This window comes from Myripristis murdjan, chromosome 10 (assembly GCF_902150065.1).
Source record: "Myripristis murdjan chromosome 10, fMyrMur1.1, whole genome shotgun sequence".
Lineage (NCBI taxonomy): Eukaryota > Metazoa > Chordata > Actinopteri > Holocentriformes > Holocentridae > Myripristis > Myripristis murdjan.
The window spans coordinates 22,195,581-22,210,551 of record NC_043989.1 but is presented as its reverse complement, the minus strand read 5'-3'; the positions used below and the strand labels follow the sequence as shown (position 1 = coordinate 22,210,551).

At 41.2% G+C, this 14,971-nt stretch overlaps 3 protein-coding genes across 3 annotated transcripts; all 3 read right to left on the bottom strand.

Moving 5' to 3' along the window:
- Positions 1-357: 357 nt before the first annotated feature.
- Positions 358-4,080, bottom strand: LOC115366270 (protocadherin beta-15-like). Its single transcript, XM_030061628.1, has 2 exons — positions 3,238-4,080; positions 358-2,733 (listed from the first exon to the last, which is right to left on the bottom strand). The coding sequence occupies exons 1-2, from the start codon at positions 4,078-4,080 to the stop codon at positions 358-360; spliced, it is 3,219 nt and encodes a 1,072-aa protein (XP_029917488.1).
- A 1,932-nt stretch (positions 4,081-6,012) lies between these two features.
- LOC115366269 (protocadherin Fat 4-like) lies at positions 6,013-11,530 on the bottom strand. Its single transcript, XM_030061627.1, has 2 exons — positions 9,140-11,530; positions 6,013-8,448 (listed from the first exon to the last, which is right to left on the bottom strand). Exons 1-2 carry the CDS (start codon positions 11,528-11,530, stop codon positions 6,013-6,015), a joined length of 4,827 nt encoding a protein of 1,608 aa, XP_029917487.1.
- A 584-nt stretch (positions 11,531-12,114) lies between these two features.
- Positions 12,115-14,502, bottom strand: LOC115366268 (protocadherin alpha-8-like). The gene has a single exon (XM_030061626.1). The coding sequence runs from the start codon at positions 14,500-14,502 to the stop codon at positions 12,115-12,117; it is 2,388 nt and encodes a 795-aa protein (XP_029917486.1).
- Between the last annotated feature and the right edge of the window lie 469 nt (positions 14,503-14,971).

Genomic DNA, 14,971 nt, shown 5'->3' with positions numbered 1-14,971 from the left:
GCATTACTCCGAAAGATGATTTGTAGTTAGTTGAGTAGGGAAGTCATTAATTCTTGGCAATTATTGATTCAATAGTATATGCCTTTGCACGCCATGTTTCATTCATTGTTTAAAGTATTAACATGTATTTCATTTATGTACCATTACTGTAAACTGTTACCGCCGATCTGTAAGAGAGCACCTACTATAGATAGATAGATAGATAGATAGATAGATAGATAGATAGATAGATAGATAGATAGAGGCCTTTTTTAGCATAGTGGAGAGTAGGAAAAAAGCAATGTTGAAACTCGTTGGCATGCTTTTCTTTTGATTGATCTGCAATAATTATTCGTTCAGTCTGTACGGTGTCGGTATTCAGAAATTCCTTACCTCTCCAGATGCACGTGTCCTGTCAGAGACCACAAGCGTATTTCCATTGTTGCCCGGAACTATAGTAGATCCTATACTCATCCTGGGTCCAACTAACATGTACCGTTTGTCTCCAGATCTGTACTGGATGCTGTGGCACAGTGTCCCGTCATAATTTGTGTCTTGCAGATACTTTGATGAATAGTCTGTGGATCTAGAGCACTGCATTGCAATCAAAATAATGATACTGATTATGAAAAGTGCTGAAACTGCGCCCAAAGTAATCATCAAGTAAAAAGTAACATTGCTCTCCTCTTCAGCTTTTGCTGCACTTTTAACATCAGCAGCTGCAAAGGCCTCTTTGGGCTCCACAGCCTTGACAATCACAGTGGCTGTTCCTGACAGGGAAACGTTCCCATTGTCTTTTACCATTATGACCAGTTTATGCTCAGCCTCGTCCGTCTCTGTGAATGAGCGAAGTGTTCTTATCTGTCCTGTATAGCGGTCCAAACCAAACAGACTGTGGTCACTCACTTCCTGTAGTGAAAACAACAACCAGCCGTTGTATCCTATATCCGGATCATAGGCTCTCACTTTAGTCACCAGGTGGCCTGCGTTCACATTGCGGGGAATCTCCTCCACACCTTCAGCAGAGCCGTTCACACTGACTGGATACATGATGACTGGAGCGTTGTCGTTCTGATCCAGAATGAACACGTTCACTGTGACGTTGCTGCTCAGTGATGGAGTTCCAGAGTCTGTGGCGACAACTTGGAACTGGAAGGATTTCAGTGCCTCAAAGTCAAACTTCTTTAGTGCGGAAATCTGACCATTATCAGAATTAATATTCAGGAAGGATGTCATGTCATTTTGACTCCCTTCTCTGACAATATGATAAGATATAACTGCATTTTCATTCAGATCAGTGTCCGATGCGCTTACAGAGAATATTGAGGTACCAGCACGGTTATTTTCCACTAGATACAACTCCAGCGGATTTTGGGAGAAACGTGGACTGTTGTCATTTACATCTAATACCTGAACACTTAAGGTTTTGAGAGTCGATAAAGGTGGCTCACCGCAATCAGTAGCTCTTATTGTTATATCATAATGTGGCACCACCTCTCGATCTAATTCTCCCTTAGTGACAACTGAATATATGTTCTCCTTATAGGAAGGTTTTAATTCAAAAGGTGAGTCCTCTGATATCCGTGAAATTATTTTGCCATTGGCACCAGAGTCTTTATCTGTTACACTAATCAGGGAAATAATTGTGCCAGGCCTTGAGTCTTCAGACACTGCATTTGAGAGTGATGTGACTTCTATTTCTGGTGGATTATCATTGACGTCTGCTATCTTTATAATGACCATACACTCAGCTGATAACGGGGGTGATCCTTTATCTGATGCTTGTACATCTAGTTTATAAACTTCTGCCTCCTCAAAATCTACCAATCCTTTCACTTTAATTTCTCCACTTAAGCGATCCAATTCAAACAGGTCGTAGACTTTTCGTCTCAAGGTTTTGCCAAGGCTGTATTCGATTTCACCATTAGTCCCTTCATCAGGATCTGTTGCATTCACTCTTGTAACAATAGTGCCAAATGAGACGTTTTCTTGTATTGTAACTTGATAAGTATCCTGACTGAACATTGGGCGATTATCATTAATGTCAAGGACAATAACTGAAACGTTTAGAGTCCCTGATCTTGGAGGCTTACCTCCATCAACCGCTGTGACCAATAGCACGTATTTAATCTTTTGTTCTCTGTCTAATGACTTCTTCAACACTAAAAATAACATTTTATCCTCGTCGCTTTGACGAATATCTATTTCAAAATGATCATTTGGCGTCAGTGTATATGTCCGGATTGAGTTCATTCCAGCGTCGGGATCACGAGCAGCGTGAAGTTGGAATCGGGTTCCAGGAGGTGTATGTTCAGCAATTTCAAATGTCTGTCCATTTTCGGGAAAAATAGGGGAGTGATCATTTACATCGGTAATTTCTACACCTACATAGTGTATTTCTAGAGGGTTTTCGACAAGAATTTTTAGCTCTATCAGGCAAGCACTACTACTGTGACAGAGATTCTCTCTGTCGATATTCTTATGTACATACAAGACGCCATTGTTCTGGTTTACCTCAAAAAAAGCGTCCTTAGATCCAGACACAACGCGGAACCGTCTGCCAGTCAAAGATGTGAGGTCGAGGCCAAGATCCTTTGCAACATTTCCAACAATAGATCCCTCTTTCACCTCCTCTGGAATCGTGTATTTTATCTGAGCCGAGGCGTGCTTTCCGAAACACAGCAGCAGAGACAAGTAAAAAAAGCCCCAACAGTATACCTTTACTGTACATAATCTTTCGCTTCCCATTGTTATCTGAAAAAGATACATCCACACGTAGAGAGATTTTCTCTATCAGCAAATTTACATGCCCGAAATAAAAATCTGTGCTATCGACTCCCATGGATCATCCCAGTGTATGCTCTGTTATCGTTAAGTGAAACACAAAGGCCTGATGAGGGGAGGGACAAAGTAGCCAAGCTCATGGTGTCCAAATACAACACTGACACCCAGTGGACAGCATTTTGGATGAGATAAACAACATAAAAGGCGTCATACATATATTGTCCTTGCCAGAAAATTCTACTGGAGGCGTCTGAGAAGAAGCAGCAGAGACAAAACCATAAGTACTTCAGCACCAAAAACGGACTGAGGGAAGGCACGCCTAATGATAAATTAGTGTAAATTAATCTACGTATGGTGCCACCGTATTGTTGAAATAAGGGTAATTACCTGGCGTTATTATGTCGATTTACTCATGTAAACATCATTACAGTTATCAAAGAATCAAAAATGTATATTTGTATGCATGTACCTTACCTCTCCAGATGTCCGTCTCCTGTCAGAGACCACCAGAGTATTTCCATTGATGCCCGGGACTACGGTAGAACCTATACTCATTCTGGGTCCAACTAGCATGTAGCGTTTATCTCCAGATCTGTACTGGATGCTGTGGCACAGTGTCCCGTCATAATTTGTGTCTTGTAGATACTTGGAGGAATCGTCTGTGGGTTTGGAGCACTGCATTACAATCAACACAATGATACTGATGAGAAAAAGTGATGAAACTCCACCCAAAGTCAGCATGAGATAAAATGGAACACCACTCTCTTCCTCAGCTGTAGTTGAACTTTTAACATCAGCAGCTGCAAAAGCCTCTTTGGGCTCCACAGCCTTGACAATCACAGTGGCTGTTGCAGACAAGGAAACGTTCCCATTGTCTTTCACCAGTATGACCAGTTTATGCTCAGCTTGGTCTGTCTCTGTGAATGAGCGAAGTGTTCTTATCTGTCCTGTATAGCGGTCCAAACCAAACAGACTGTGGTCTCTCACTTCCTGCAGTGAAAACAACAACCAGCCGTTATATCCTATATCCGGATCATAGGCTCTCACTTTAGTCACCAGGTGGCCTGCGTTCACATTGCGGGGAATCTCCTCCACACCTTCAGCAGAACCGTTCGCGCTCACCGGATACAAGATGACTGGAGCGTTGTCGTTCTGATCCAGAATGAACACGTTCACTGTGACGTTGCTGCTCAGTGATGGAGTTCCAGAGTCTGTGGCAACAACGTGGAACTGGAAGGTTTTCAGTGTTTCAAAGTCAAAACTTTTCAGAGCGGAAATCTGGCCATTATCAGAATTGATATTGAGAAAAGAAGACATATCATGCTGACCACCTCCTCTTATCATGTGATAGGATACTGCAGCATTTTCATTCATGTCTTTATCAAATGCGCTGACAGATAATATGGATGCCCCGGGGACATTATTTTCCATTAAATATAATTCGAGAGGATTATGTGGGAACTCTGGGCTGTTATCGTTCACATCTGAAACCTGAATACTCAGAGTTTGGACTGTGGAAAGAGGAGGCTGACCACAATCAGTAGCCGTTATTGTGACGTCATAATGTGACACGGTTTCTCTGTCCAGTGTATCTTTTGTCACCAGTGAATACATATTCTCCTTAAATGATGGTTTTAATTCAAATGGTACATTTTCTGTTAGAGTGCATATAACTTTGCCATTCAGACCAGAGTCAACATCAGAAACGCTGATGAGAGAAATCACCGTCCCATGTTTTGAATTTTCGGCGACCATTTTGGAGATTGATGTCACTTCTATCTCTGGTTTATTATCATTTACATCCTGAATCTTTATTATAACTCTACAGTCTGTTGTGGTCGGAGGCTGACCTTTGTCAGACGCTTGAATATCTAGTTTATAAACGTCAACTGTTTCGTAGTCAATTTTTCCTTTCACTCGAATTTCACCGATGTCACTGTCTAAAGAAAACACAGTTAACACATTTGTATTAAGGTCACTTCCAAAAGCATATTCGACATCACCATTAGTTCCGTCATCCAAATCTGTCGCTTGGACCTTAATTACAACAGTACCAATATCAACGTTTTCCTGTAACATCACTGAGTAAACCTCTTTAGAAAATATGGGTCTGTTATCATTGATATCAAGAACTCTAACGGTCAGATTAAGATGTGCCGATTTTGGTGGGTTTCCTCCATCTATAGCTGTAAGAATTAAGCTATGGTTTCTTTCCTGTTCTCTGTCCAAGTGCCTCTGTAACGCTAAGAAAGGTATTTTGTCCTCTCCCCTATCTCTGATTTCGAGTTGAAAATGATCGTTTTGACTAAGTTTATAACGCTGAACTGAATTTATTCCAGCATCTGGATCACGGGCGCCAGGTAATTGAAATCGTGTGTCTGGCAACGTGTTTTCTGCTATCTCTATTACCTTTTCGCTCTCTGAAAAACTTGGTGGATGGTCATTCACATCTATTATTTCCACGCTTCCATAATGGACTTCAAGTGGATTTTCAACAACCATTTTCAGATCTACTAAGCAAGCACCATTTGTGTCGCAGAGCTCTTCTCGGTCAACATTATTACTGACATACAAAACTCCACTTATCTGGTTTATCTCAAACAGCGAGTCCTTAGATCCGGACACAATACGAAAACGCCTATCTTTTAAAGAACTAATATCAAGTCCCAAATCCTTGGCCACATTTCCGACTACAGATCCCATTTTAACTTCTTCTGGAACGGAGTATCTAATCTGACATGAAACCAGCTCACCAAGGCACAGCACCAGAGACAGCAGCAGAAAACCCGACCGGGACACCATTCTGCCTCTTTGTCCTTCCCACTCTTCAGCGAAATCATTCAATCAAATCCACAAACAAGGCTGCGATTAAAATAATATAAGTTGACGATGAGGTAATTTTTTCCAAATTCCAATTCAGCGACTATAAAATATATTTCCACCATAAAATCAATCCCTTGATTTCCTCGTCTTCCTTTGAGCGAAACAAAAAGCTGAGATGGGCAGAGGTAATTTTAGGGGCTAACCAATGCACTATTGTAACACTGACACCATGTGGACAAAACTACATTTGTGAAACTGCATAAGTGATTATGAGAAAATGTTAGATGGAGTGTTAAATATGCAAAAAAAAAAAAAAATAATAAATACTAATCAGAACCAAGGACAGCGAAACCCGCTAAGCACAGTCAGTCTTCTTTATCATGAAATAAATGTTCATTGTTCAAATTAGCAAATGAGGAAATGTTATCAAGCCAAAAGACGTGGTAGAACCTTGGTTTCTTGTCTGTACATGATACAGCATGAAGGGAACTTTAGAATAATGCTTACCTCGCCAGATGCCTGTCTCCTGTCAGAAACAACGAGAGTATTCGCATTGCTGCCCGGGACTATGGTAGAACCTATACTCATTCTGGGTCCAACTAGCATGTATCGTTTGTCTCCAGATCTGTACTGGATGCTGTGGCACAGTGTCCCGTCATAATTTGTGTCTTGTAGATACTTAGAGGCATAGTCGGTGGGTTTGGAGCACTGTATTACCATCAGAACGATGATGCTGATGAGAAAAAGTGATGAAACTGCACCCAAAGTTATTATTAAATAAAATGTCACATTACTCTCTTCTTCAACTTTTGCTGCACTTTTATCATCTGAAGCAGCAAAGGCCTCTTTGGGCTCCACAGCCTTGACAATCACAGTAGCTGTTGCTGACAGGGAAACGTTCCCATTGTCTTTCACCAGTATGACCAGTTTATGCTCAGCCTCGTCTGTCTCTGTGAATGAGCGAAGTGTTCTTATCTGTCCTGTATAGCGGTCCAAACCAAACAGACTGTGGTCTCTCACTTCTTTCAGTGACAATAACAACCAGCCGTTGTATCCTATATCTGGATCATAGGCTCTCACTTTAGTCACCAGGTGGCCTGCATTCACATTGCGGGGAATCTCCTCCACACCTTCAGCAGAACCGTTTGCGCTGACTGGATACAAGATGACTGGAGCGTTGTCGTTCTGATCCAGAATGAACACGTTCACTGTGACGTTGCTGCTCAGTGATGGAGTTCCGGAGTCTGTGGCGACAACTTGGAACTGGAAGGTTTTCAGAGTCTCAAAGTCAAAACTTTTCAGCGCGGAAATCTGGCCATTATCAGAATTGATACTGAGGAAAGAAGACATGTCATGCTGACCACCTCCTCCTCTTATCATGTGATAGGATACTGCAGCATTTTCATTCATGTCTTTATCAAATGCGCTGACAGATAATATGGATGCCCCGGGGACATTATTTTCCATTAAATATAATTCGAGAGGATTATGTGGGAACTCTGGGTTGTTATCGTTCACATCTGAAACCTGAATACTCAGAGTTTGGACTGTGGAAAGAGGAGGCTGACCACAATCAGTAGCCGTTACTGTGACGTCATAATGCGACACGGTTTCTCTGTCCAGTTTATCTTTTGTCACCAATGAATACATATTTTCTTTAAAAGATGGTTTTAATTCAAATGGCACATTTTCTGTTAGAGTGCAAATAACTTTTCCATTCAGGCCAGAATCAGCATCAGTAACGCTAATGAGAGAAATCACCGTCCCATGTTTTGAATTTTCGGGGACCATGTTGGAGATTGATGTCACCTCTATCTCAGGTTTATTATCATTTACATCTTGAATCTTTATTATAACTCTACAGTCTGATGACATCGGTGGCTGACCTTTGTCGGAGGCTTGGACATCTAACTTAAAAACTTCAGCTGTCTCGTAGTCAATTTGCCCATTAACTCGAATTTCTCCAACATCTCTGTCCAAGGAAAATAGCTCTAATACCTTAGAATTAACGTCACCTCCGAAGGCATACTGGACAACGCCATTAATTCCCTCGTCAAAATCCGTTGCTTGTACCTTTATTACAATAGTGTCAACAGCAACGTTTTCCTGTAACATCACTGAGTAAACCTCTTTAGAAAATATGGGTCTATTATCATTGATATCAAGAACTCTTATTGTAAGATTTAGATTGGCTGATTTTTGAGGGTTTCCTCCATCTATTGCTGTAAGAATTAAGCTATGGTTTATTTTCTGTTCTCTGTCTAAGTGCCTCTGTAACACTAAGAAAGGTATTTTGTCCTCTCCCCTATCTCTGATTTCCAGTTGAAAATGATCGTTTTGACTAAGTTTATATCGCTGGATGGAATTGATCCCTACATCTGGATCACGGGCACCTGGTAACTGAAATTGTGCTCCTGGTGAAGTTGTTTCAGCTATTTCTATTAACTTTTCACTTTCGGAAAAACTTGGTGCATGATCATTAGTGTCCATTATTTCCACACTGACGTAATGGATTTCTAATGGATTTTCAACAACTATTTTCAGATCTACTAAACAAGCGCCACTGTTATCGCACAGTTCTTCTCGGTCGAGATTCTTATGAACATACAAAGCTCCATTGCTTGGGTTTACCTCAAATAGCGTGTTCTTTGAACCAGACACAATACGAAAACGCCTATTTACCAAGGAGCTAACATCAAGTCCCAAATCCTTGGCAACATTTCCGATTATAGATCCCACTTTAACCTCTTCTGGAACGGAGTATCTTATCTGAGATGAAACCAGCACACCGATGCACGGCAGCAGCAAGAAAAGCAGAACACGCGAGCAGGACACCATTCTGCCTCTTTGTCTTTCGGTCCTCTAAATGTAGTCATAAAATACACATCCACAAATACAGTACGTCTTCCACTAAAAAATAACTCCTGTTTCCAGTGAGGTGAAATTTAAGAATTCCCTGTTTTCCATGGTAGGATACATATCGAACTACAACATTATGCCTTGCCTTCGCCTTCTCTTTTGAGCTGAACAAAAAGATCTGAGAGGGGGAGAGCTTATTCCAAATGCTAAGCAATTCCCCGCTGTAACACTGACACCAAGTGGACCAATGTGTTGTTATTTAATATGTCAAAGAAAGAGAGTATTTGCCTAATAAAGGTTTAGTAAAGAAACACCGCAAATATGTGTATGACTGCAAGTTAGTGTGCGGAGTCTGTTTGCAACTTTTGATCCACTAGTCCCTCCCCGATGCACCTGTCTCATAAAAAAGTTGTGCGAAGAGTTCTTCTGACTTCAAAACAGCGAGTATGAAATTTTACATAAGAGAAATATCGTGTGATAGGTTCTGCTTGTATATCAGATACAAAATGCATTTCAGCACCTCGGACAGCGAATATCTATACAGACTGCTTTAAGCCTGCCGAGCCTGGTCTTCTGAAATGCATCACCATAGGCTGAAGTTTGAATATTCAAGCCACTGAAGATACGACAAAGTTAAAATATTACCAGAAAATAAACAGAAAATCGGAAAACCTGACAACTTATCTACATGTACTATGCCACTGTAAATTAAAAGTTTAAACGCGCTTACCTCTACAGACGTCCGTCTCCTGTCAGAGACCACCAGAGTATTCGCATTGCTGCCCGGAACTACAGTAGATCCTATACTCATTCTGGGTCCAACTAACATGTACCGTTTGTCTCCAGATCTGTACTGGATGCTGTGGCAAAGTGTCCCGTCATAGTTAGTTTCTTGTAAATATTTGGATGAGTAGTCCGCAGGTTTAGAACACTGCATTACAATCAACACAATGATGCTGATGAGAAAAAGTGATGAAACTGCGCCCAAAGTTATTATCAAATAAAATGTCACATTGTTCTCCTCCTCATTTTTGGGTGAACTTTTGACATCAGCAGCTGCAAAAGCCTCTTTGGGCTCCACAGCCTTGACAAACACAGTAGCTGTTGCTGACAGGGAAACGTTTCCATTGTCTTTCACCAGTATGACCAGTTTATGCTCAGCCTCGTCTGTCTCTGTGAATGAGCGAAGTGTTCTTATCTGTCCTGTATAGCGGTCCAAACCAAACAGACTGTGGTCTCTCACTTCCTGCAGTGAAAACAACAACCAGCCGTTGTATCCTATATCTGGATCATAGGCTCTCACTTTAGTCACCAGATGGCCTGCGTTCACATTGCGGGGAATCTCCTCCACACCTTCAGCAGAACCGTTCGCGCTGACTGGATACAAGATGACTGGAGCGTTGTCGTTCTGATCCAAAATGAACACGTTCACTGTGACGTTGCTGCTCAGTGATGGAGTTCCAGAGTCTGTGGCAACAACTTGGAACTGGAAGGTTTTCAGTGTCTCAAAGTCAAAACTTTTCAGTGCGGAGATGATGCCATTTTCAGAATTGATATTAAGGAAGCTTGTCATTTTATTTTGTGCTTCATCGCCCCTTTTGATGTGGTAGAAAATAGCTGCATTTTCATTTAAGTCATTATCAGAAGCACTTACACAGAATACGGAAGCACCAGGTATATTGTTTTCCTCTAAGTAAAGGATAAGGGGATTTTGTGAAAATTCGGGAACGTTATCATTGACATCTGATACCTGAATGTTCAGAGTTTTTTCAGAAAACAGCGAAGGCTGACCACAGTCTGTAGCTTTAATTGTGATATCATAATGAGATAAAATTTCTCGATCTAAACGCTGCTTTGTCACCAAGGAGTACATGTTATCCTGAAACGATGGTTTTAGTTCAAATGGGGCATTTTCTGACAGACTACATATCACTTTTCCATTCATACCTGAATCTTTATCACTAACACTGATGAGTGAGATCACTGTTCCTGGCTTTGAGTTCTCAGCAACCACACTAGAAAGGGATGTCACCTCTATTTCTGGATGATTATCGTTGATGTCTACTATTTGAACTATTACTCTGCAGTCTTCAGTCAAAGGAGGCTGTCCCTTATCAGACACCTGCACATCCAATCTGTGTACATCTGTTTCCTCAAAATCAACTTCACCTTTAACTCGGATTTCACCACTATGTTTATCTAAATCAAATATATCGTATACTTTACTCTTTAGAGTTTTGTAAAAATAATATTCTAATTCACTGTTTGAACCTTCATCCAAGTCAGTTGCGTTCAGTCGAAAGATGACTGTACCAACAGGGGTATTTTCTTGCAGTTTTACTGAGGACATGTCTTGACGACATACAGGGCGGTTGTCATTGGAATCGAGCACGTTGATGGTGATGTTTAAAGTGCCCGATTTTTGTGGATTACCTCCATCACTAGCCGTGACAACTAATGTATGTTTGGACTTAAACTCCCTGTCTAGCGGTTTTCTCAAAACCAAGAAAGGTATCCTATATTCGTCATCTGTCATCTCAATTTCAAAGTGATTACTCTGATTTAATTTATAAAATCGGACAGAATTTCTCCCAAAATCTGGATCTCGTGCAGCCAGTATTCGAAATCGCTGCCCAACCATTGTATGTTCAGCTATTTCTAAATTCTGCTCCTTTTCTGAGAAAACTGGAGCGTGATCATTTACATCAATGATTTCTACACTAACATAGTGAATCTCTAAAGGATTTTCAACAACTAGTTTAAGATTAATCAAACAAGCATCATCTCCGTCACAGATCGCCTCTCTGTCGATATTGTTTTGAACTAACAAGGATCCATTATTCTGATTTACCGTAAATAGATCATCTTTTGAGCCAGAAACAATGCGAAATCGTCTCTCAGTCAAAGTTCTGATGTCAAGACCCAGGTCTTTCGCAGGATTGCCCACAGCGGATCCAACATTCACTTCCTCAGGAACAGAGTATCTAATCTGAGCTGAAGCCTGCTTTTCGAGGCACAGCATCAGAAAAAAATGCAGTGTAGCCCACCAGTACTCCAATTTTCGCCTTTGTCTTCCGTCTCCCATGGCTTAACAATCCAGTTCAACGAAAATATGCAAACGCAAAACAGGATAGCCCTTTAGTCAAATCGACAAAATGGTTTCATGCATTTCCCTGACAAAAATCAACCCCTTATAGCAGAAAAATTCCTGGTATTTAATCCCTCGTTTTTGAGGTCTTGCCGATGGCTAACTCTTAACAAAACAGCTCATTGTGGGGCAGGGCATGATGTTGGAGTATGGCTATAACCGATGTCACACTGACACCAAGTGGCAACAACTTTCATACATTTGCTAAAAACCAGAGACCTTGGGGCGAGTTTGAAATAACAAGCCGCAATCAACACAAATTGATTTATTTTATGTCCGCTGTTGAAACGAGAGATACAGACGGCTTTATAAAAGAGAAGGGTTTTCTGAAAAGAAATGGAGCATTTATCGCCGCAGCAAACAACCTTTGCCTCCACGACCAAAGTAAGCACCACAAAGGTAAACAGTGAGAGCAATACATTCTCTGTCCCACTACCAGCCTACCAAGTTACCGCAAATGTGACAGTGAATAACAGTATGACATCCTAACTAAAGGCAGTTTTGCTGATTGGAAACATTCACTATCTTAATCCTTCCCTGTGCAGATGTGTACACCTTGAACGTTGATAAAATAAAGTAATTCTTACCTCTTCAGATGCCTGCCTCCTGTCAGAGACAACAAGCGTATTTCCATTGCTGCCCGGGACTACAGTAGATCCTATACTCATTCTGGGTCCAACTAGCATGTACCGTTTGTCTCCAGATCTGTACTGGATGCTGTGGCACAGTGTCCCGTCATAGTTAGTTTCTTGTAAATATTTGGATGAGTAGTCCGCAGGTTTCGAGCATTGCATTACAATCAGCACAATAATACTGATGAGAAAAAGTGTTGAAACTGATCCCAAAATTATAATCAAATAAAATATTACATTGTTATCCTCTTCAACTTTTGCTGCACCTTGAACATCAGCAGCTGCAAAAGCCTCTTTGGGCTCCACAGCCTTGACAATAACAGTGGCTGTTGCTGACAGGGAAACGTTCCCATTGTCTTTCACCAGTATGACCAGTTTATGCTCAGCCTCGTCTGTCTCGGTGAATGAGCGAAGTGTTCTTATCTGTCCTGTATAGCGGTCCAAACCAAACAGACTGTGGTCACTCACTTCCTGCAGTGAAAACAACAACCAGCCGTTATATCCTATATCTGGATCATAGGCTCTCACTTTAGTCACCAGGTGGCCTGGGTTCACATTGCGGGGAATCTCCTCCACACCTTCAGCAGAACCGTTCGCGCTGACGGGATACAAGATGACTGGAGCGTTGTCATTCTGATCCAGAATGAACACGTTCACTCTGACGTTGCTGCTCAGTGATGGAGTTCCAGAGTCTGTGGCGACAACTTGGAACTGGAAGGTTTTCAGTGTCTCAAAGTCAAACTTCTTTAGTGCGGAAATCTGTCCATTATCAGAATTGATATTAAGAAAGGATGTCATGTCATTATTTGATCCGTTCCCTCTTACAATGTGATATGAAATACCTGCATTTTCATTTACATCTTTATCGATAGCATTCACATAGAAGATAGAGGCACCAGGCTCATTGTTTTCTACCATATATAAGTCCACCGGGTTCTGCCTAAACTCAGGCCTGTTGTCGTTCACATCGGATATTTCAATACTAAGACTTTTGATGGTGGATAGAGGAGGGTGACCACAATCAGTAGCCATTATTGTGATGTCATAATGTGACACAGTTTCTCGGTCTAAACGTCCGTTTGTGATGAGAGAGAACATGTTTTCTTGAATAGATGGTTTCAATTCAAATGGGACATCCCCTAAGATTGTGCAAATAACTTTACTGTTGATGCCTGAATCGCTGTCCGTCACACTAATAAGGGAAACAACGCTGCCAGGTTTTGAATCTTCAGGGACTATGTTAGACAGTGATGTGATTTCTATATCCGGCTTATTGTCGTTAACATCATTTATTTTTATGACAACCCTGCATTCGGCCGTCCAGGGTGGCTGGCCTTTATCAGAGGCCTGGACATCGAGCTTGTAAACTTCCGTGTCCTCAAAGTCCACGCTTCCTTTCACTCGAATTTCACCAGTGACACTATCGAGCATAAATGTGTCATACACTTTTTGCTTTAATGTTTTGCTTAAGCTATATTCAATTTCACTGTTAAGGCCCTCATCTAAATCAGTGGCATTAATTTTGATTACAAATGCACCTAGTGGGACATTTTCGTTTAAAGCGACTGTATAAACATCTTTACTAAAAATGGGGCGATTGTCATTTGTATCAAGAACTGTGATAATCAAATTTAGGCTTCCAGATCTCGGTGGATGGCCTCCATCGGTGGCCGTCAATACTAAGCAATGCTCTGTCTGCCGTTCCCTATCCAACTGTCTCTTTAATAAAAGAAACGGTATTTTGTCATCATCACTGTCTCTGATTTCAATTTCAAAATCATCATGTGTGTTCAGTTTATAGAAGCGAACCGAATTAGTTCCACTATCAGGATCACGGGCTGCATGAATAGGAAATCGAGTACCCACAGGAACATGTTCAGATATTTCCAGAAGCTGCTCCTCACCGTGGAAAGAAGGAGAATGGTCATTTACATCAGTGATTTCCACTGCAAGATAATGAATTTCCAGAGGATTTTCAACAGCTATTTTCAAATTAACAACACAAGCGCTGTTTCCCTGACAGAGTTCTTCTCTGTCTATAATGTCATGGACATACAACACACCGTTGTCCTGGTTTACCTGAAACAGAGCGTCAGTGGAGCCAGACACAATACGAAATCTTCTGTCCTTCAAAGTAGAGAGGTTAAGTCCTAAATCTTTAGCGGGATTTCCAACAACTGATCCCACTTTCACCTCCTCTGGAACAGAATACTTTATCTGAGCGATAATCCCTTTCCCACAGCACAAAAGCAATCCAGCAACCAGCCAGTACTCCATCGTGCACCTTTGTCTTCCGTACCCCATGTGAAGAAAAAATATCGACTTCTCTTAAACCAAACGCCGTGATTCTTGTCGTTAGATTATCAGTTTTCTTTGATCCATGCTAACAAGGGTAATAAGAAATGCACACATAAAAACACAGTCTTATTACTAGACTCTCTTTTTGTATTTTCCGACTGCATCAGCGAGTGCAATGGCAATAACCTCGAGATGGGCTGGGCTTAAACAGCATCAAAACCAAAAGCATTATCTATGCCATACTGACATCAGGTGGCCTGTGGTTTCTCAGTCTTAGGATGATAACACGTGGTTTGACTCAGTAAATATGCAGTAAGTTATAAATGCAAGGTAAACTGAGTTTGAAGGGACAAAAGAGATGGGGACGTTCTCCCAAACATTAATCGCACAAAATGAAATGATCATGAAGATTTCAGTAACCACCATTCTCCACCTTACACAACCATAC